The 20,922-nt window shown below is 36.8% G+C and overlaps 1 protein-coding gene across 8 annotated transcripts in view; it reads left to right on the plus strand.

Annotated features, from left to right (window-relative positions):
* The window catches only part of TASP1 (taspase 1), a 490,143-nt gene that overhangs the window by 303,937 nt on the left and 165,284 nt on the right, over positions 1–20,922 (plus strand). For 6 of the 8 annotated variants that reach the window (XR_013157441.1, XR_013157446.1, XM_077115178.1 and 3 more), the window contains exon 13: positions 2,590–2,663. Coding sequence is in view for 6 of the 8 variants with exons in the window: in XM_077115178.1 (XP_076971293.1) it covers positions 2,590–2,663 (74 nt within the window). In the remaining 2 variants the exon portion in view is untranslated. Of the gene's footprint in view, positions 1–2,589; positions 2,664–3,367; positions 4,851–7,974; positions 15,694–20,922 lie in introns of those variants that run through there. The other 2 variants (XM_077115175.1, XM_077115172.1) reach the window with 2 other exon arrangements.

The raw sequence follows: 20,922 nt of genomic DNA on the forward strand, positions 1-20,922 counted from the left end.
GTCATACAGTGTGCTCTAATTTGTCCTGTTCTGTAAATCTAAATTTTTAATATATTACATTTCCTGAAAGCAGGCTACATTTTTAGAGAGAATAATACATTCTTTAAATCATCAAAATTGTCTTTTTAGAGAAAGAATGTAAAGTTTTTATTCTTCGTATTCATGATTATATTATTGACTATATTTCCATTTATTTTCTTGGCTAATTCACGAGTAGTTGCCACCTTAGAATTTTGGGCAAAAGGAGAAGTCACAATTTTAGAAACACCTCACCTTTGAATGTAATTGTATTATCAGTGCTCTAGGGAAATTCAGTAAGACCTGAGGGCTTCTTCTGTATTAGGCAATTGAGAATATCCCAGACCCTACACTGGACTTGAAAGTTTTTAAAGCTTACAGCAGATGTATGTAGAAGAAAAAACATCTGGTGAAGAGAGCTTGCTTCATTGCATGACATACATTGTCTTCCTGCACTCCTCAGCAGAGTGTTTGTTGAGAGGTTTGCAGGTTTGATAATTAATGACGAAGGAATGAACAACATATCTGAGGAACATGATTTTGCCCCTTACTGCTTCTTTCTTCCCCACATGTCTGGCAAAGCCTTTAGAATCTAGGATCCCTGAGTATCTCAACTCAAACACATCTTTAGTTGTAATTATCTCAGAGATATAAGCAGATGGATGACCTGGGATACAATGGCTTTGGTATTGAGCAACATGCTTTGAGTATCAGTGTCTTGAAATTTTTGTTGGAGAAGTTTTTGAAAAATGCCTTTTAAAAACCTCAGAATTTTGAAAGTGTGTACTTGAAGGTGACAGAGTTTTGTGAGCCAGAATATTTGTCAATTTTTCTTTTTGTACTTTCTTTAATTTAGATATAATTTAAAGCTTACAGAAAAAGTTATAAGAATAATACAAGGGTCTAACCAAATTCACTCATTGTTTTTATTTCCCCCCTTTGCTTTTCCATTCATCCTCCTTCCCTTCCTTCCTCCCTCTCTTCCTCCTAGTCCTCCCTCCCCCACCCTTTCTCTCGTCTCTTCTTTTTACTCTTCTTATATATATATATACACACACACACATAATATGTATATATATATTATGTATATATATATAATATGTATATGTATATATACCCCTGAAATACTTGAGAGTATGATGGAGAGATCAAAATGGGAGTGAAGCTGATGCCCTTTACTCCTAAATACCTCAGTGTGTTTTCCTTAAAATCAAGGGCATTCTTTTAAATAAGCACAATACAGTTATCAAAATCATAAAATTTAGCATTGTTACATTATTATCTAATCCATATTATTTTTTCAAACTCCATCAGTTGTCTCAATAATATCCCTTTTAACATTCTTTCCCTTTCTTCCTCCCAATCCAAGATTCATTCCAGGACCATACATTGCATTTAATTGTTACATCTCTTTCATTTCCTTGAAATGGGAACAGTTTCCCAGTTTTCTTTGCATTTCTTGACCTTGACTTTTTTAAAAAGTTCAAGCCAGTTATTTAGTAGGATGTTTCTTTATTACATTCATTTAGTTTCTTCTGTCAACTTGAGTTATGCATTTTTGTCACGAAACCCCCAGAAGTGATGATGTGTCTCAGGGTGTTTTATGAGGAGGCACATGGTGTTAACTTGTCCTTTAATAAATGTTGATTTTTATCGTTTGGTTAAGGTAGAGTCCATTAGGTGTCTCCACAGTTACGCTTACTCTTTTCCCATTTATATCTAGTAGGAACTTTGTGAAGAGATACTTTGAGACTATGTAAATAACCTCATTCCAGTTCGAATTTTTACCCATTCCTTTTAGCAATCATTGATGATTTTCTCACTCTATTATTTCTTCTGTATTTAATAGTTGGCATTATATATAAGGAAGAGCTTTCTCTTATCCCTCATTATTTATTTGTTTACATCAATATGGGCTTATTTTTTCTTATTTCATTCAGTGATTATAATTCATTATTATCATTATTTTTTGTTTTGATACTCAGATTGCTATGGATTTTGCCAGTGGGAGCCTCTCCAAAATGACCCCTAGATCCTTTTAATAAGTCCCTATTGTTCTTTGAGCACCTCCTTACTTTCTGGCACAATAAGATATTCCAGATTCATTTTGTATTTTCTCTGCTCTAGCCCTGAAATTGACACCTCTCCCAGGAAACCTGGTTCCTTTTTCTGGAAAATGGTTTTAGAAACCAGTGGTGGCATATGTGTGTATATGTTTGTGTTTTAAAGGACACTACTTTATGGAATATTACATTTTCTAAATTATTGTATACTGTATATGTGAGTGTGTTTATGTACGTGTTTTTAATGTTACAAGTTTCAAACAGAAGAGCATTTATTTTACATGTAATATAAGTTTTGACAAGAAAGAAATACATTTTTCATTTCACAGTAAATGGCATTACACACTTTTGAATACTAAATCATCTTGACATTTATGAAGGAGCAAATGGAAAGTGGGGAACTGAGTGTGTTAAATATAAAACTATCCTTAACTGTTCTATTAAAAAGCAAAGATTTATTTTCCATCTGTGATCTGAATGTCCCTATTTGTGTTCTCTTCCATGGCAGTGGAATTTCTGTGGAGTCATACAACGGAGAGCATGTGTGTTGGATATATGTCAGCCCAGGATGGGAAAGCCAAGGTAAGTGGAAAAAACTAGGTAATAACCTGAAAGGCTTGTAGCCAGTGCATTGTTAAATTGATCCTAATGAATTCTTTCAGCCTCTGTTGGTTAGTGGCTCTGTGGTCTTTATGAGAATCTGATTAATAATAGTTAAAGACCTGAAGAAAATTAAATCTTTTTTGGTTTGAATGGGAGACCAGAGGGGATTAATCTTTCTCCTTTTGCCCATTATGAATCATTAAAAAAGAGAAAATGGCATTGGGAGCAGAAAATGCAAGGGAAGTTGATGCCTTGAAAGACACCAGTGGTTTTGCAAGGAGCATAGGAAGATCTAAAAGAAACCGAGGAAAAGCAAATTTAGCCCCTGGACTGCGTCACTGCACATGTGAGGGCAGAAGTGACTGATATGCCTGCAAATATGACCTGGCTCATCCTCCAGGATGAGCCTCTAACTGGCTGAGTTGCATTCTGGCATGCCCTAGTGGGGTGTTCTCATGAGCACTGTCAAAGGTATGTGCCCCTGTGGGCCATGTACCCATGGCACACATCCCTCAGCTACTCAGAACAGTTACATACTTGGGTCATCTCGAGCTGCTCAACCTCCCTGGGCTCATGATGGGTGAGCCTGGGAGTAAGAAGCATAATTTATGGATTTTATTTACTCTTGGCCACATGTTCTTCTTGTTCTTAGAAGTTTTTTGTTTTTTTTTTTACATGGGCAGGCACCGGGAATCGAACCCAGGTCCTCTGGCATGGCAGGCGCACATTCTTGCCTGCTGAGCCACCGTGGCCCGCCCTCATAGAAGTTTTAGAACAGCTTTGGCATACAATGTTTACTTGCAAAACTGGAAAGCTGAGACTCATCTGTTCTAAAGGACATGATTTATTTTGCACATTTGGAAATATATTAGTAATGTAAGGAAACTTCCTAATATAGACATTCTGATATAAATTGAATCATTAACAAATGAAGGATGCATGTATTGATTATGTGTCACATACTGCCCCTCCAAATGGACTTGTGCATATTATCCAGCAAGGTAGTAGCGTTTTAGACAAGGAGAACAGTGTATAAGAGCATTTCTTGACAATAGACTTATATTTGTGAAACTATTTCTAAGATACCACCCTCACTCTCACCTAATAGAATATTCATATTGTATTATTGGACCTATTTCATAAGAGAATGCATAAAGATTGCTTTGTTTCATAGTATATAGAAAAAGAAATTGTAATTGCTCATTTTAAAGGTGATATAAGGATTTAGAGTACCACTGTCTAATTTTGAAAGTGAGAAAAAAATGTTTGCCCTTCTTTCTGTGGTGATGGAAATGTTTTATATCTGGCTTTTGAGCTCTTGAAATGTGCTAGTATGACTGAGGGACTGATTTTAACTTTTACTTAATTTAAAATTAAATGGCCATATATGGCTAGTGGCTGGCTACTGTATTAAACAGCACAGGTTAAAGAATGAGTGGGAAAATGGTTATTCAGTACATATTTTCAGAACATTCCTTTCATCCCAGTGACAAAAATAGTTCCTAAATATCAAATAGGTTTGATAAATAAACCACAAGAAAATTTCCGGCCATTTAAGTCTCCCTCACCCCTTATGTGTTGATTATGAACTAAATTGCTTTTTAACAAAAGGAAGTGTATGAGGTGGTCTCGAGCAGTCAAACAGTCTGACTGAGTATGGTTGTGTTAAGTCCCATGTGGGAAAATGTTCTCATTATCTCTGCTGGTGGCCTGTGGAAGACACCTTACTATTTAACTTGAAATATGGGTAGTAAAGAGAGTGGAGAGGTCTGCACTGAGCCCAAAGATGTTTGGCCTCCAGTTGCATTGCTTGACATCTGGTGGAGGTGGTTTTCATATTGCTGGTAAATTCACCAGCTGGTAGTCTTGATTGGGCCAACAGATACAGCTGCTCCTCTTGCCTCACTTGTAAATTATGTTCTTGACCTTCCTTGTAGAGAGAGTTAATCCCTCTCCCTTTCTTCCTCCTTTGAGCCTGTGACTACAAATGGTTTTCTGGGAAAAAAAAAACATTAATGCTTTGGCTGCTGACTTCTATTGATCAAAAAAATCATCTCTTCTGTCATAAAGCTGGATTTTATTGCATTGCAAGTAAGACCAAGTTTATAAATTAGAAGCTGGGTTCAAAAGAGAAAGGACAGCTATAGCAAAGTTGGTATTCTTTTTAAAAGAGTAAGCCTTTGGCCTCCACGCCCCACTCACCCACCCCCGCCCCCCCAACCCCCCCAGCCCACTCATTCCCCACCCCTGCCCCTGGTTTCCTGACTTCTACAAAAGAATTATTGAATTAGCAGCATACCGTTCTGCATGATTACTGGTTTTGAAACATGCTCTCACATAATGTTGAGAGCCATGGTAGCAAAATGAATAAGGAAGCATCTTTAAAAACTTTTTTTTAAAGGAAGTTTTAAGTGTTTTCCCTGCTTTCCAAAAACTACCTTCTTTGTACTTGTCACTGAACTTAGAAACTAAAGCCACCTGGCCATTTGAACATTTATATAAGCTAGCTGTGGTTTAATCCAAGTTAAGGCCTTGAATTAAAGTTTGCCTCAAATTCATACTGCTTAGAAAAGGGCGGGATAATAGTCTGTATCATTGTAACCAGGATCCACATATAATTGGAATAAATAGACTCTGGTTATTTTACAAGTTTCTTTCTTTTTTAAAAAAAGAATTTTCTTGAAATAATTTAATTTCTAAATCTCTTCTGTAGGATAAGTTGTAGAACTTTTTCCTTATGGAATCAAAATTAGGGCATTGATACCAGGTGGATTTAAAAACCAGATTGTGCATATCCTACCTATATGGCAAGCAGTTAATAAACAGTTTTTAATAAGCATCCAATATGCATAGACTACTGTACTAAAAACACATGTCAAAATTGGCATAGAACTTTTTCAATATAATAAGTGAAACCTAGGTTTCTTTAACCACATACAAATAGTGAAAGTGCTGTTATAAAAATTCATCCTTGAGGGGAACAGGATGTTTTATGGTCTTGAAGTATGTCCCCAGATTTCTCATTAGTTTCAAGGGAAAAATAATAACTATATGATACAGAGACCAGGCAACACCTTAACTGTGTGATCACAATTTAACATCCTCAATGAGGGACAGATGGCCGTCACGTGATCTGGATGTGATATCCTGAGAAGGACACAACATCACCTTTGTAGTAGTCCATCTGGAAGTGCATAACATGCATCTGATCATGAGGAAACATCAGATAAATCTAAAATAAGGAGTGTTCTAAGAAGAAAGAAAAAAGGGTCTATATTCTTCAAAAATATCAGTGTCATAAAAGGAAAAGACAGTGGAAATGTTCCAGATTAAATGAGACTAAAGGGATGTGACATCAAAATGCAGTACTTCATCCTAGACTGAATCATATTTGGGAGGAAAAAATGCAGTAAATGCATTATTAGGTCGATTTTCAAAATTGGAGTATGGATAGTAAAAAATATTGTATCATTGTTAAATTTACTGAAGTTTTTTTGATAATTGTATTGTGGTTATGTAAGGGAATATCCTCATTCTTAGAAATAAACACTGAAGTATCTAAGGGTAAAAGGCCATAATATGTACAATATATTCTCAGTGGTTCAGGAAAAAATATTACGTGGCTAGATGATGGATAGATAGGTAGAAAGCAAATACAGCAAAATGTTAACAATGGATTAATCTAGATAAAGGTTTATGGTTGTTCCTTGAACTGTTCTATAAGTTTGAAATTATTTTCAAACAGAAGTCCCCCCCCAAAAAAATACAAAAATAAAAAACACCATTGGATATTGTGACTTTATACCATGTCTTCATTGAATGAATGCATATATTCCTCAAAACTATCCCTTTTTTCATTTTGAGCCTTGGACTAGATTGACTGAAAACTTCAAATAACACATCTCAAAAATATTTTGCAAAATACCTTTATAGTAAGTTTATTGTTTTCTAGCCAGAACTTGGATCTAAGAGAGGTTTAAGCTCTTTTATTGTCAAGATGCTGTCAATTTAGGATGTCTTTTGGAGTATTACCCAGCTATTTGTTTTCATTTGTGAAGTTCCTCTGTCCTTTTGCCAAGCACCATGAAATTCTTTGAGCACATGGGAGTGAGACAGGATAGATGTTGCCCATGCCATTGTGGAGCTTCTAATCTAGGGAAAACACAGGGCACTAAATTGTGACTCAGCAATGTTTACATTACAATCTTAATATTCTTCCTTTTTCATGTTGTTATGTCTTCAAAATAGAAACTTTTGTGAGATCATACCAGGATTTCTATTCTTGGCATATTTGATTAGTTCTTTTGGCTTTGTAAGTATTGGAATTAGTGCAGTGTCAGGAATTTAGAGCCTGGGTTCCCCTTCTACTCCTTGTTCATTGTGAGACTTGGTGTCATCATTCTGCCTCTTGGGAATCAGAGGCCTCATCTATAAATTGAGAATAAGAAAACCTTATTCTGCCTAAACCTTTCTTGGGATGAGTTATATGTGGCAGCCTGAATTATGTACTCCAGAACAAAAATATGTTCTTAATCCTCTTTCTGTTGGTATGAACCCATTATAAATAGGACTTTTTGAAGACGTTATTTTTGGTTAAGGTGTGGCCAACTGAATCAGGATGGGTCTTAATCTATTATTGCTGGAAGCCTTATAAAAAGAAAACCATAGTGGGGGTGGTGGCCGGGAACAGGAAGTCTGCAGAATCCAGAAGAGAAAGGAGAGGACATCGCTGTGATAGGAAAGCCAAGGAACCCAAGGGTTGCCACCAGCTAGAACATTACCAGCCCTGTGAAGAAGCAGTCCTTCTAGCTTCTAAACTATCTGTGAGACATTAAATTACTGTTATTTAAGCCAATCCATTGTGTGATATTTGTCACAGCAGCCAGGAAACGAGGAAAGAATGATGGGAACAAGGAAGCAAACTATATCTATCAGAATACAGATGACTGGACCCCATTAAGTCCTTGATATTGCTTTCAGTCTGTAAAGCTCTAAATTAGAATTTTAAATTGCATAAACAGGTGTATTGCCATGTAATTTTAAGTGGAATTTTTGTAATTAAAATGTAGTATCTATCATTTTTGTTTTCATGAAGATGGTTTCCAGGGCTTTAGAAAATCTTGATAAATGGCAGTTTATTAGGAATAATACAGATGAGACTCCTGAGAGCTTTTTGCCAGATTTAATTTACCTCTCAAATAACATAAGAGGAAGACTGAAATATAAAACTTGAGGTATACAGGAGTGGGTTATCAAAAGAAGTGAAAAAGAGACTTCCATTTCTTTTTAGGATGAAGAAAATCACAAGAGATTTTCTCCTACTTCCAACCAATGAGCATAGACTGAATAAATTATAAAATCATTGTTTTTTAAAAATCAACCAGAGAGCTGAATATACAAGGAAAACCTAAATGAACTAAATTCTGGCAAGCTGCAAGACCTTCCTAGGAGAGGAAAAGGTCTAACTGCATTATTCCCTGGTAGAGCATCAGGAGGAGAAGTGAAACTGACACAGATGGCTTAAAGGCACCCCAATCAGACTTTTAATGAACTCTTCATCACCACATCTGGGTTGGTGTCAGAAGACCCAGTTGCAAGGTTAATCTTGCACCCACAACCAATGCATCCCTAGGAAGTCTTCACTGAGTTGCAGCACATGAGAGGCTTAGAGCAGGGCAAAGAACTGAGATAAAATCATCAAGATGTATGGGATTTTCACCAAGCGAATGGCAATGGCTAACCAAAGACTGGGGGGCAGAGCAGGGGAGCTGAGAGACATCTCCCTGTGGCGTACTGGCCCTTAATGAAGTGCAGGACAGTTACACCAGAAATCTGGGATAAAGCAAAATACCTTGGAAAAATTCACCCAAGGTATACTGGTCTTTCGTCAACATCAAGACAGAGTATTACTGAAGGCAGGGGACAGAACGGCAGGGTAGAGAAATCCCATGGCACAGAATGGTGCAGGAGGGTATGAAAAGTAAAGAGGATACCTTAGCAACCTAGAAATCTGGCAACTGGGCTATAAACAAAGAGAAATCTTCCATTGTTGAACACTGACAGATGGACTCCAAGGCATAGAGAAATCTCCACAGTCTCACCAAGGCTCAGATCCCAAACCTTTGCTTCAGGGAAAATCCTGATCCAGGTTTCAAAATATTAGCCAATAGTAAAATGACTCTAAATTGCCACAAAGCCCAGAACCAGCTTAACTAGACATTAGTGACTCAGAGTCTGTTACAGAGGAAGGGATATGCCATTTTCATGTATTGCCTGCCATACAACATAAAATTGTTAAGTCCTCTAAAAAAGAGAAATATGTAATTCATACTTAAGAGAAAAAATAGTCAATAGAAGCATACTCACCCATGACCTAGATGTTGGAAATAACAGAAAAGGAATATAAAATAATTTAAGCTGTTTTTTAAAATATAAATGGTATAACAGATGCAAATAATTTATTTAATGGGCTCAATAGCATACTGGAGTAGAAAATATGATTAGTGAATTTGAGAACCAGTTAATAGAAATTATCCAAACCAGGTGGTGCAATGGTGGCTCAGTGGCAGAATTCTCGCCTGCCAGACTGGAGACCCAGGTTCAATTCCCAGAGCCTGCCCATGCCAAAAAAAAAGAGAGAGAGAGGGAGAGAAGAAAGAAATTATCCAGACTTAAGCACAAAAAGGAAAATGAATTGAAATTGAAGAGTGTCTAAGAACTATAAGACAATAACGAATGGTCAAAATATTATACAGCTGTAGAGTTGTTACATTGTAAAGTCACTTAATAGTATTTGAAGGTAGATTGTCATAAGTTAAGGATGTTTGTTTGTTCTCTAGAGTAAAAAATTTGAATATAACAAAAAGTCAAAGCTGAAAAAATCAGCACAAGACATAAGAAGTACAGAAAAAAAAGGGTGGGAAAGGAGGAAAAGAAAAAAAAACACCACAAGACTTATTTCACCATGTCAATAATTATACTGAATTCCACTCTATTTAAAAGGTGAAGATTTTCAGACTGGGTAAGAAACAGAAGACCAGCTGTAAGTTGTTTATAGGAAATGCACATTAAATATAGTTTTGTTCAGAGCACATCATTTGTATAGTTTAAAGATATACTATGCAAAAATCATCTGATCAGGTTGATGCAGGCGTAATTAAAGACCTATATCAAAGATTAATATTAAAAGTATAGAAAAGAGATTTAGCATATGTGCTGCTCTGAAACTGTTATGTTACCCCAGAAAAGCCATGTTCTTTTCATCCTAATCTAATCTTGTGCAGGCAGCCATGTTCTGATCCAAAATTGTATAGTGGGACCTCTTGATTAGATTGTTTCTATGGATATGTGATGCACCCAGTTGTGGGTGTGGCCTTTTGATTAGGTTGTTGTCATGGAGATGTGACACACCTAATTGTTGGTAGGTCCCTTTAATTATATGGAGATGTAACTCCACCCATTCAGGGTGGGTCTTAATTAGTTTATTGGAGTCTTTAAGAGAGCTCATGGAGAAAGAAGGAGTTCAGAGCTGACATAGACTCAAAGGTTTGGAAATGCTTGGAGACAGAAGCTCAGAAAGGAGGCCATTGGAACTGGCAGCTGAAAGCAACAAACCTGGGAGTGAAGGAATAGCCTTCACATGCCTTTCCATGTAGCAGACATTGCCCTTTCTTTGGAGTCAGTGTGTCTTTCTCTGAATGTCTTATTTGGAATTTTTAAGGCCTTAGAACTGTAAACTTGTAACTTAATAAATCTCCTTTATAAAAGCCAATCCATTTCTGGTGTATTGCATTCCTGCAGCATTAACAAACTTAAACAACATACAAACAGTAAGCATAAGGAAGCTGATGTGGCTATATTAATGTGATATGAAGTAGCCTTTATGAGATAAAAGGGGACATTTCATAATAAAAAAGCAGTCAGTTCGTTAAGAAAACATAAAACCCTAAACTTGCATGTACCTGTATCACAGCTGTGAAATAACTGAGGCAAAAATTGAGAGAATTAAAGGAAGGAATAGACAAATCTACAAACATAAGTTGGAAGTTTTAACATCTCTCTTTCAGTAATAGGTAAAATAAAAATTAGTAAGGATATGAACAGTACTCTGATCAGTTTGACTGGATTTATAGACCACTACACTCAACAAATGCAGAATTTGTATTATTTTCATGTTCACAAGGAGCATTCACCATGATAGAGTATATGCTCGTTCATGAAACAAGTTTGAAATTTCAAAAGATTGAAATCTTACAGAATGTATTCTTCAACCGCAATGGAATTAAATTAAAAATTAATAAGTTATCTACAAACATCGCACTATTGCATATTGTTCTAGTTTGCTAGCTGCCGGAATGCAACACACCAGAGATGGATTGGCTTTTAATAAAAGGGGATTTATTTACTTAAAAAAGGATGGTTCTTCAGAGGAAAGGCAGCTTACTTTCAACTGAGTTTCCTTCTTACGTGGGAAGGCATAGGGTGATCTCTGCTGGCCTTCTCTCCAGGCCTCTGGGTTCCAACAACTTTCCCTGGGGTGATTTCTTTCTGCATCTCCAAAGGCCTGGGCTGAGCTGCAAGTGCTGAGATTAGGTACGCTGAGCCGCTTGGGCTGTGCTACATTGAGCTCTCTCTTTAAGCACCAGCCGATTAAATCAAACATCATTCATTGCAGCAGGCATGCCTCTAAGCCTACTGCAGATGTAATGAACAACAGATGAGGTTCATGTACCATTGGCTCATGTCCACAGCAGCAAAACTAGGCACCTTTACCTGGCCAAGTTGACACCTGAATCTAACTACCACAGATATACAACACTTCCTACTACTGATGGAAAATCAGAGTGGAAATCCTGAAAGATATTGGAAATTACTTCAACCTAAATGATAAGGAAAGCAACATATCAGAATCTTTAGGATGCAGTTAAGTATTAGAAGGGAAATTATATCCTTAAATGCATACAGTAAAAAAGGAGTTTTAAAATCAGTGAGTTAGGCTCCCATTTTAAGAAGCTTTAAGAACAAATGCAATCCTAATAAAGAGAAGAAAGAAAATGATCAAGATGAAAGTAGAAAAAATGACATAGAAAATAAGCAGACAATTGACAACACTCAACAAAGCCAAAAATTGGTTCTTTGAAAAAATCAATAAAATTAATATAACCTTAGGAAGACTGATGAGGAAAGAAAGAGGAAAAACACAGATTACCAATATTAAGAATGAAAAGGGAGCATGAAGGTCACAGATCCTACAGATATTAATTGGATAATAATGGGATACTATGAATAACTTTGTGCCAATAAAGTCAGCATCTTTGGTGAACTTCATAAATTCATTGCACAAAAACAAAACTAGCACACAAAAAAGAATATTTGAATAACCATATATTTATTTAAGAAATTGAATTCATAAACAAAACCTTTTCACAATGAAAACTTAATGCTCAAATGGCTTCAGTAGTGTATTTCATCAAACATTTAAAGAACAAAAAATACTGAACTTTTATCAATTTTTTATGAAGAGTAGGGCAGAAGGAATACTTTTGAACCTGTTTTATGAGACAAGAGTAACCCTGATATCAAGGTTTAATAAAAATGTTACAAGCAAGGAAATAGAGACCAGTATCTGCAAAAGCTCAATAAATTAAAAATTAAGTTAGGATTAGAAATCTAGCAGTATCTTACACACCCACACACCCAAAGCATAGTTTTTCCTGGGAATGCTCATGTAATTAACATTCAAGATCCATCAGTATCAACAGACTGTGCTGTGGGTATCTGAATATCCACCTGCAATACAATGAAGTTGGACCCTTACCTCACACCATATGCAAAAATTAATTCAATATGGGTCAGAGAGCAAGACATGAGCTAAAACTATGTTTCTTAGTAATAAACAGGAGTAAACTTTGTGACCTTGAATTAGTTAATGTTTTCTTAGATATGACTCCAAAAGCACAAACAACAAAATAAACAATATTAAAGCAGAATACCATTAAAATGAAAAACTTATTGCTTCAAAGGATACCATCAAGAAAGTGAAAAGACAACCTATGAATGGGAGAAAATATTTGCAAATCAAATATCTGATGAGTCTAGTATTCAGAATATATAAAGAACTTACAATTTGACAATAAGAAAACCTAATATGGAAAGAGGACTTTTCTCAAAAGAAGGCATACAATTGCCAATAAGCACATGTGAAGATGCAGTAGTCATTAGGAAAACACAAATCGAAACAACACAATACCATTTCATAGCTGCTAGGATGGCTATAATCAAAAGGAAGGTAAGTGTTGGAAAGGATGTGGTGAGATTGGAATCCTCAGCATTTCTGGTGGGAATGTAAAATGATACTTCTCCTTAAGAAAACAATTTGGCAGTTCCTCAAAAATTTGAACATAGAATTAACATGTGGCCAAGCAACTTTACTTCTAGCTATGTACCCAAGAGAATTGAAAAATATGTTTCCCCCAAATTTGTATATGTATTGTGCTGGTTTGAGATGATGTGTGTACCCTAGACAAACCATGTTTTAATTCTAATCCCACTTTGTAAAAGCAGCCATTTCTTCTAATCCCTGTTAAGTACTGTATGTTTGAAACTGCAATTAGATCATCTCCCTGGAGATGTGACTCAATCAAGAGTGGTTGTTAAACTGGATTAGGTGACGACATGTCTCCACCCATTTGGGAGGGTCTTGATAAGTTTCTGGAGTCATATAAAAGAGGAAACATTTTGGAGAATGAAGGAGATTCAGAGAGAGCAGAGAATCCACTAGCCAGCGCTTTGAAGATGAAGAAGCATAATGTAGGTTAATGGTTGCCAAAGGCTGGATAAGGGGGAAATGGGGTGACTGCCTGGTATAGTGTTTCTTTTTGAAGTGATGGAAATGTCCTGGAATTATATCATTGCACAACTTTCTGAACACACTAAAAAAACCACTAAATTGAACACTTATTTAAAATGGTGAATTTTATCATAGTGAGTTATACCTCAATAAAGCTTTCAGAAAAAATCAATCAATCTAATTTACTACTTTACCAAAATAAAGGAGAAAACCGGGAAATGAGCTAAGGTTCCTGCAGGTGGGGAAGCAGTTGGTCCAGTTTGGGGCCACGCCCCCGAACCTCTTGTGCAACGATCTGAGCAAAAAGAAAAAAAAGGCCGCTGGAGTTTTTTTATGTGAAAACTCCACCATAGGAGAAATGGGGTTAACAAACAAGAGTGAAGGAGAAGAACAGCTCAAGTCCAACAACTCGGATTTGCCCAATTAAGATCAAGAAGAAGAAATCTAACAGCTAGAAGAGCTGAACAGAGAGGGAATCCACCTTCCCTTGCAATGCTGTTGCTTCAGCAGTGCCTTTCTTTATCGAGAGACCTTGTCAGCATAGAAGATTGGTGTTTGAAACAACCTCTGTGTTCTAGAAAGCTCTGAGTCTCTTCTTTGACTTCAAGAAGTAAGCAATCTGGAGGGACTTCCTGGAAGATGGCGGCTTAGTAAGACACGCGGATCTTAGTTTCTTCTCCAGGACACCTACTAGGGGAGTAGAAACGATACAGAAAGCGCCCAAAGCCACAACAGAGATAAAAAAGACAGCGTACCCCATCCTGGAACGGCTGGCTGGCTGAGAGAAGCAGCTCGGGTGAGATCGCCGAGGCGCGCGGGCCTTACCGGGCGGGGTGGCAAGCGGCCGGAGTTACTCCCTTCCCCCTTCCTGGGCCGGCTGGGAGAATTGGAGAGGTGGTCCCCTGAAACCAAGGCGACTGGCGCCCACACCACGCGCAGCCCCCGGACCAACTGAGAGAATTGGATCGGAAACCCCCAGGCCGCGGAGAACGGTGACCCCGTGACTCCCGGGGAACGTGCACTCTCTCGGGCGGGCCGCTGCCGCTGGCGCCCTCCCGCCACGCTTGTTGCCCAGGGCCGACTAGGAAATTCGGACGGGCTCTTTCCCTGGCTGCGGCGACCAGCAACCCTCGCTGCGTTCGGACACCCTCCCTGCATTGGGACCCCGGGCCGGCTCAAGCCGCTTCGGCTAGCGAACCCTCAGGACGGCGAGAGTTTTCCAAAGTTAAAGGTCCCACAGCACCTTTTACTGGTGGGACCCGCAGACAAACGTGTGCCACGAGCGCCACCTACTGGGCAGGATAAGAAAAACAGAACCCAGAGATTTCACAGAAAAATATTACAACCTTGCTGGGTCCAACACCAAGAGAAATCTGAATAAATGCCCAGACGCCAGCAGCAGAAGATAACTGTCCACGCTCAAAAGATTGAGAATATGGCTCAGTCAAAGGAACAAACCAATAGCTCAAATGAGACACAAGAGCTGAGACAACTAATGCTGAATATACGAACAGAAATGGAAAACCTCTTCAAAAATGAAATCGATAAATTGAGGGAGGACATGAAGAGGACATGGGCTGAACATAAAGAAGAAATAGAAAAACTGAAAAAACAAATCGCAGAACTTATGGAAGTGAAGGATGAAGTAGCAAACATAGAAAAAATAATGGATAGCTACAATGATAGATTTAAAGAGACAGAAGATAGAATTAGTGATTTGGAGGATGGAACATCTGAATTCCAAAAAGAAACAGAAACTATAGGGAAAAGAATGGAAAAATTTGAACAGGGTATCAGGGAACTCAAGGACAATATGAACCGCACAAATATACGTGTTGTGGGTGTCCCAGAAGGAGAAGAGAAGGGAAAAGGAGGAGAAAAACTAATGGAAGAAATTATCACTGAAAATTTCCCAACTCTTATGAAAGACCTAAAATTACAGATCCAAGAAGTGCAGCGCACCCCAAAGAGATTAGACCCAAATAGGCGTTCTCCAAGACACTTACTAGTTAGAATGTCAGAGGTCAAAGAGAAAGAGAAGATCTTGAAAGCAGCAAGAGAAAAACAATCCATTACATACAAGGGAAACCCAATAAGACTTTGTGTAGATTTCTCAGCAGAAACCATGGAAGCTAGAAGACAGTGGGATCATATATTTAAAATACTAAAAGAGAAAAACTGCCAACCAAGACTCCTATATCCAGCAAAATTATCCTTCAAAAATGAGGGAGAAATTAAAACATTCTCAGACAAAAAGTCACTGAAAGAATTTGTGACCAAGAGACCAGCTCTGCAAGAAATACTAAAGGGAGCACTAGAGTCAGATACAAAAAGACAGAAGAGAGAGATATGGAAAAGAGTGTAGAAAGAAGGAAAATCAGATATGATATATATAATACAAAAGGCAAAATGTTGGAGGAAAATATTATCCAAACAGTAATAACACTAAATGTCAATGGACTGAATTCCCCAATCAAAAGACATAGATTGGCAGAATGGATTAAAAAACAGGATCCTTCTATATGCTGTCTACAGGAAACACATCTTAGACCCAAAGATAAACATAGATTGAAAGTGAAAGGTTGGGAAAAGATATTTCATGCAAATAACAACCAGAAAAGAGCAGGAGTGGCTATACTAATATCCAACAAATTAGACTTCAAATGTAAAACAGTTAAAAGAGACAAAGAAGGACACTATATACTAATAAAAGGAACAATTAAACAAGAAGACATAACAATCATAAATATTTACGCACCGAATCAGAATGCCCCAAAATACATGAGGAATATACTGCAAACACTGAAAAGGGAAATAGACTCATATACCATAATAGTTGGAGACTTCAACTCACCACTCTCATCAAGGGACAGAACATCTAGACAGAGGATCAACAAAGAAATAGAGAATCTGAATATTACTATAAATGAACTAGACTTAATAGACATTTATAGGACATTACATCCCACAACAGCAGGATACACCTTTTTCTCAAGTGCTCATGGATCATTCTCAAAGATAGACCATATGCTGGGTCACAAAGCAAGTCTTAACAAATTTAAAAAGATTGAAACCTTACACAACACTTTCTCGGACCATAAAGGAATGAAGTTGGAAATCAATAATAGGCAGAGTGCCAGAAAATTCACAAATACGTGGAGGCTCAACAACACACTCCTAAACAACGAGTGGGTCAAAGAAGAAATTGCAAGAGAAATTAGCAAATACCTCGAGGCGAATGAAAATGAAAACACAACATATCAAAACTTATGGGACGCAGCAAAGGCAGTGCTAAGAGGGAAATTTATTGCTCTAAATGCCTATATCAGAAAAGAAAAAAAGGCAAAAATTCAGGAATTAACTATTCATTTGGAAGAACTGGAGAAAGAACAGCAAGCTAACCCCAAAGCAAGCAAAAGGAAAGAAATAACAAAGATTAGAGCACAAATAAATGAAATTGAAAACATGAAAACAATAGAGAAAATCAATAAGGCCAGAAGTTGGTTCTATGAGAAAATCAATAAGATTGATGGGCCCTTAGCAAGATTGACAAAAAGAAGAAGAGAGAGGATGCAAATAAATAAGATCAGAAATGGAAGAGGAGACATAACTACTGACCTCACAGAAATAAAGGAGGTAATAACAGGATACTATGAACAACTTTACGCTAATAAATACAACAATTTAGAGGAAATGGACGGGTTCCTGGAAAGACATGAACAACCAACTTTGACTCAAGAAGACATAGATGACCTCAACAAACCAATCACAAGTAAAGAAATTGAATTAGTCATTCAAAAGCTTCCTAAAAAGAAAAGTCCAGGACCAGATGGCTTCACATGTGAATTCTACCAAACGTTCCAGAAAGAATTAGTACCAATTCTCTTCAAACTCTTCAAAAAAATCGAAGTGGAGGGAAAACTACCTAATTCATTCTATGAAGCCAACATCACCCTCATACCAAAACCAGGCAAAGATATTACAAAAAAAGAAAACTACAGACCAATCTCTCTAATGAATACAGATGCAAAAATCCTCAATAAAATTCTAGCAAATCGTATCCAACAACACATTAAAAGAATTATACATCATGACCAAGTAGGATTCATCCCAGGTATGCAAGGATGGTTCAACATAAGAAAATCAATTAATGTAATACACCATATCAACAAATCAAAGCAGAAAAATCACATGATCATCTCAATTGATGCAGAGAAGGCATTCGACAAGATTCAACATCCTTTCCTGTTGAAAACACTTCAAAAGATAGGAATACAAGGGAACTTCCTTAAAATGATAGAGGGAATATATGAAAAACCCACAGCTAATATCATCCTCAATGGGGAAAAATTGAAAACTTTCCCCCTAAGATCAGGAACAAGACAAGGATGTCCACTATCACCACTATTATTCAACATTGTGTTGGAGGTTCTAGCCAGAGCAATTAGACAAGAAAAAGAAATACAAGGCATCAAAATTGGAAAGGAAGAAGTAAAACTATCACTGTTTGCAGACGATATGATACTATATGTGGAAAACCCGGAAAAATCCACAACAAAACTACTAGAGCTAATAAATGAGTACAGCAAAGTAGCAGGTTACAAGATCAACATTCAAAAATCTGTAGCATTTCTATACACTAGTAATGAACAAGCTGAGGGGGAAATCAAGAAACGAATCCCATTTACAATTGCAACTAAAAGAATAAAATACCTAGGAATAAATTTAACTAAAGAGACAAAAAACCTATATAAAGAAAACTACAAAAAACTGTTAAAAGAAATCACAGAAGACCTAAATAGATGGAAGGGCATACCGTGTTCATGGATTGGAAGACTAAATATAGTTAAGATGTCAATCCTACCTAAATTGATTTACAGATTCAATGCAATACCAATCAAAATCCCAACAACTTATTTTTCAGAAATAGAAAAACCAATAAGCAAATTTATCTGGAAGGGCAGGGTGCCCCGAATTGCTAAAAACATCTTGAGGAAAAAAAACGAAGCTGGAGGTCTCGCGCTGCCTGACTTTAAGGCATATTATGAAGCCACAGTGGTCAAAACAGCATGGTATTGGCATAAAGATAGATATATCGACCAATGGAATCGAATAGAGTGCTCAGATATAGACCCTCTCATCTATGGACATTTGATCTTTGATAAGGCAGTCAAGCCAACTCACCTGGGACAGAGCAGTCTCTTCAATAAATGGTGCCTAGAGAACTGGATATCCATATGCAAAAGAATGAAAGAAAACCCATCTCTCACACCCTATACAAAAGTTAACTCAAAATGGATCAGAGATCTAAACATTAGGTCTAAGACCATAAAACAGTTAGAGGAAAATGTTGGGAGATATCTTATGGATCTTACAATTGGAGGCGGTTTTATGGACCTTAAACCTAAAGCAAGAGCACTGAAGAAGGAAATAAATAAATGGGAACTCCTCAAAATTAAACACTTTTGTGCATCAAAGAACTTCATCAAGAAAGTAGAAAGACAGCCTTCACAATGGGAGACAATATTTGAAAATGATATATCAGATAAAGGTCTAGTATCCAGAATTTATAAAGAGATTGTTCATCTCAACAACAAAAAGACAGCCAACCCAATTACAAAATGGGAAAAAGACTTGAACAGACACCTCTCAGAAGAGGAAATACGGATGGCCAAGAGGCACATGAAGAGATGCTCAATGTCCCTGGCCATTAGAGAAATGCAAATCAAAACCACAATGAGATATCATCTCACACCCACCAGAATGGCCATTATCAACAAAACAGAAAATGACAAGTGCTGGAGAGGATGCGGAGAAAGAGGCACACTTATTCACTGTTGGTGGGAATGTCAAAGGGTGCAACCACTGTGGAAGGCAGTTTGGCGGTTCCTCAAAAAGCTGAATATAGAATTGCCATACGACCCAGCAATACCATTGCTGGGTATCTACTCAAAGGACTTAAGGGCAAAGACACAAACGGACATTTGCACACCAATGTTTATAGCAGCATTATTTACAATTGCAAAGAGATGGAAACAGCCAAAATCTCCATCAACAGAAGAGTGGCTAAACAAACTGTGGTATATACATACGATGGAATATTATGCAGCTTTAAGACAAGATAAACTTATGAACCATGTAATAACATGGATGGACCTAGAGAATATTATGCTGAGTGAATCCAGCCAAAAACTAAAGGACAAATACTGTATGGTCCCACTGATGTGAACGGACATTCGAGAATAAACTTGAAATATGTCATTGGTAACAGAGTTCAGCAGGAGTTAGAAACAGGGTAAGACAATGGGTAATTGAAGCTGAAGGGATACAGACTGTGCAACAGGACTAGATACAAAAACTCAAAAATGGACAGCACAATAATACCTAATTGTAAAGTAATCATGTTAAAACACTGAATGAAGCTGCATCTGAGCTATAGGTTTTTGTTTTGTTTTGTTTTGTTTTGTTTTGATTTTACTATTATTACTTTTATTTTTTTCTCTATATTAACATTCTATATCTTTTTCGGTTATGTTGCTAGTTCTTCTAAACCAATGCAAATGTACTAAGAAATGATGATCATGCATCTATGTGATGATGTTAAGAATTAATGATTGCATGTGTAGAATGGTATGATCTCTAAATGTTGGGTTAATTTCTTTTTTTCCGTTAATTAAAAAAAAAAAAAAAGAGAAGGGATAATTGGAGATGAAGGGATACAGACTGTACAACGGGACTGGATATAAAAACTCAGAAATGGACAGCACAATACTACCCAATTGTAATGCAATTATGTTAAAACACTGAATGAAGCTGCATGTGAGGTATAGGTTTTTTGTTTTTGTTTTTTTTGTTTTTTTTTCTTTCTATTATTGTTTTAATTCTTATTCTGTTGTCTTTTTATTTCTTTTTCTAAATCGATGCAAATGTACTAAGAAATGATGAATATGCAACTATGTTATGTTATTAAGAATTACTGATTGTACATGTAGATTGGAATGATTTCTAATTGTTTTGTTAATTCTTTTTTTAATTAATAAAAAAAAAAAAGGAGAAAACCATGTATGTGATCACCTCAGTACCATATAATCATCTCAACATCTATTCATAATAAAAACTTCAAAACACTGGAAATTGGAGGAAACTTCAGTTTGTAAAGAGCGTCTACCAAAATCCTACAGCTGACATGTTAATTGGTGAAATAATGAATACTTTCTTCCTAACATTGAGAACAAGGCAAGGAACAGATCCATTCTCATCATTTCTGTTCATTATTTTACTGGAAGTTCTATCTAGTGCAGTGGAGTAGATAAAGAAATAAAAGGCAAAAGTTGGAAAAGAAGAGGTTAAACTCTTGTTACTGTCAGATGACTTGGAATGAATTTAATA

This window comes from Tamandua tetradactyla, chromosome 1 (genome assembly GCF_023851605.1).
Source record: "Tamandua tetradactyla isolate mTamTet1 chromosome 1, mTamTet1.pri, whole genome shotgun sequence".
Taxonomy (NCBI): Eukaryota; Metazoa; Chordata; class Mammalia; order Pilosa; family Myrmecophagidae; genus Tamandua; species Tamandua tetradactyla.